Genomic DNA, 2,060 nt, shown 5'->3' on the forward strand with positions numbered 1-2,060 from the left:
GTAAGAGCAGGGAGTGGTCGAAAGCAGGAGGTCGGACGGGACCAGCCAGACAGAGTTCATTTGGCCAGCCACACTCTTCTGCATTACACCCACTGCTGAACAGGACAGTGGGCAGTTGGGACAGGAAGCTGAGGTGACGGACGCTGATGGTACGGTTCTTCTCTGGAGAGGGCTTCAGACGACGCCTGTCAAGCTTCAGGTCCACTATCAGGAAACAACCGCAGAGACAGGGGGCACAGCCACCGCTGAGGAGGGGAACAAAGAGAGAGAGAGAACGGGTCCTACCCAGCACAGCAGAGACAGAGAGCACAGCCACCACTGGGGAGGGGAACAAGCTATAGGGGGGAGAGAGAAAGAGAGTTCCTCTGTCCAGTGTTCTTTTTGCCCATCTTAATCTTTTCTTTTCATTGGCCAGTCTGAGATATGGCTTTTTCTTTGCAACTCTGCCTAGAAGTCCAGCATCCCAGAGTCGCCTCTTCACTGTTGAYGTTGAGACTGGTGTTTTGAGGGTACTATTTAATGAAGCTGCCAGTTGAGGACTTSTGAGGCGTCTGTTTCTCAAACTAGGCACTAATGTACTTGTCCTCTTGCTCAGTTGTGCACCGGGGCCTCCCACTCCTCTTTCTATTCTGGTTAGAGACAGTTTGCGCTGTTCTGTGACTGTCTCTTATACACATCTAGATGTGTATAAGAGACAGGTCGACAAGCGCATTTCACTTGACTTTTACATGTAATTTACTGTCTTTAAAAGGCACATTGTCGACAATGCACCTTTGAATGAATTCCGGTCTTTGAGATGTATTAAAATAGATTATTGTTGTTTTTGACCCTCTCCCTCAGGGTCATTGGAACCTGGGAGACTTCCTGTGCAGGGTTTCGTCCTATGCCCTCTACGTGAACCTCTACTGCAGCGTGTTCTTCATGACCGCCATGTCCGTCACACGCTTCCTCGCCATCGTGTTCCCCGTGCAGAACCTGCGCCTGGTCTCAGAGCGTCGCGCCCGTCTGGTGTGTGTCTGTATCTGGGTGTTCATCTGCACTGTCTCCTCCCCCTTCCTCATGACTGGTCAACATCTCCACCCAGCCACCAATAAGACCAAGTGCTTCGAGCCTCCAGAGCGCAAAACAGGGGGCGGGCTTAACAAGCTCATCATGCTCAACTACTTATCATTGGCTGTGGGCTTCGTCCTTCCCTTCCTGGTCATCCTGCTGTGCTACGTCGGGATCATTCGGGCCCTGCTGTCACGGCAACATACTGCACAGCGCCAGAAGGGGGCAGGGTCTAAGGCTATCCGAATGATCGTCATTGTGATGCTGGCGTTCCTGCTGTGCTTCATGCCGTACCACATCCAGCGCTCCGTCCACCTCAGCTTCCTGTCCCAGACTGCCACTTCCTGTTCAGAGCTGGTGTACATGCAGAAGAGTGTGGTGGTGACACTCTGTCTGGCTGCCTCCAACTCCTGCTTCGACCCCCTGCTCTACTATTAGAGTGTTTCTGTCTCTCCCATGGTTGTAACTGCAGAATGATTGTAGTTCCATATAGTTCGTATTAGGCTGTCTCTCTCAGAGAGTGATAATTAATCTATTGCCTCTATGACGTCGGGTATGTATAGGTGATTCGCTCCAGGTGTATTATTGTATCGGGTGGATTCTGTTCTCTCCAGGTGTATTATTGTTTATCTATATATGGGTCCTCTCTTCAGTGTCATCTCTTCATTGATTATATATTTTATCGTAGGATGTTCTCCATGTGAATGGTTACACAGGTGAGTCTGGGCTCTACCAGTGTTCTTTGTTACGAGGAATGGGTATTCGGTCTTTCTGAGGTGTTATATGTTATGTGATAGATTCTGTTCTTCTCCAGGTGTAAATTATTCTCGTTCACTCAGGCACTGTTTACTTGGTCTCTCCAGGGTTGATATCTATTGTTACCTTCACTAGAGGTGTTTCTGCTATCGTCCAGGTTGTATCTATGGCTGTCTTAACTTACCTCCAGTATAATTCACGAGGTGGCCTATTAACCTTCCCCATGTTTCTCAACTAGTCAGGACTAATACAGG

The 2,060-nt window shown here is 49.2% G+C and overlaps 1 protein-coding gene across 1 annotated transcript in view; it reads left to right on the forward strand.

Moving 5' to 3' along the window:
• LOC112073953 (cysteinyl leukotriene receptor 1-like) overlaps positions 1-1,488 on the forward strand; it is a 6,293-nt gene extending 4,805 nt beyond the window's left edge. The window contains exon 2 of the mRNA XM_024141188.1: positions 841-1,488. Coding sequence (XP_023996956.1) covers positions 841-1,488 — 648 coding nt within the window. The remainder of the gene's footprint in view (positions 1-840) is intronic.
• The last annotated feature ends 572 nt before the right edge of the window (positions 1,489-2,060 follow it).

The sequence above is a fragment of the Salvelinus sp. IW2-2015 genome, unplaced genomic scaffold, assembly GCF_002910315.2.
Source record: "Salvelinus sp. IW2-2015 unplaced genomic scaffold, ASM291031v2 Un_scaffold2436, whole genome shotgun sequence".
NCBI classification, from domain to species: Eukaryota; Metazoa; Chordata; class Actinopteri; order Salmoniformes; family Salmonidae; genus Salvelinus; species Salvelinus sp. IW2-2015.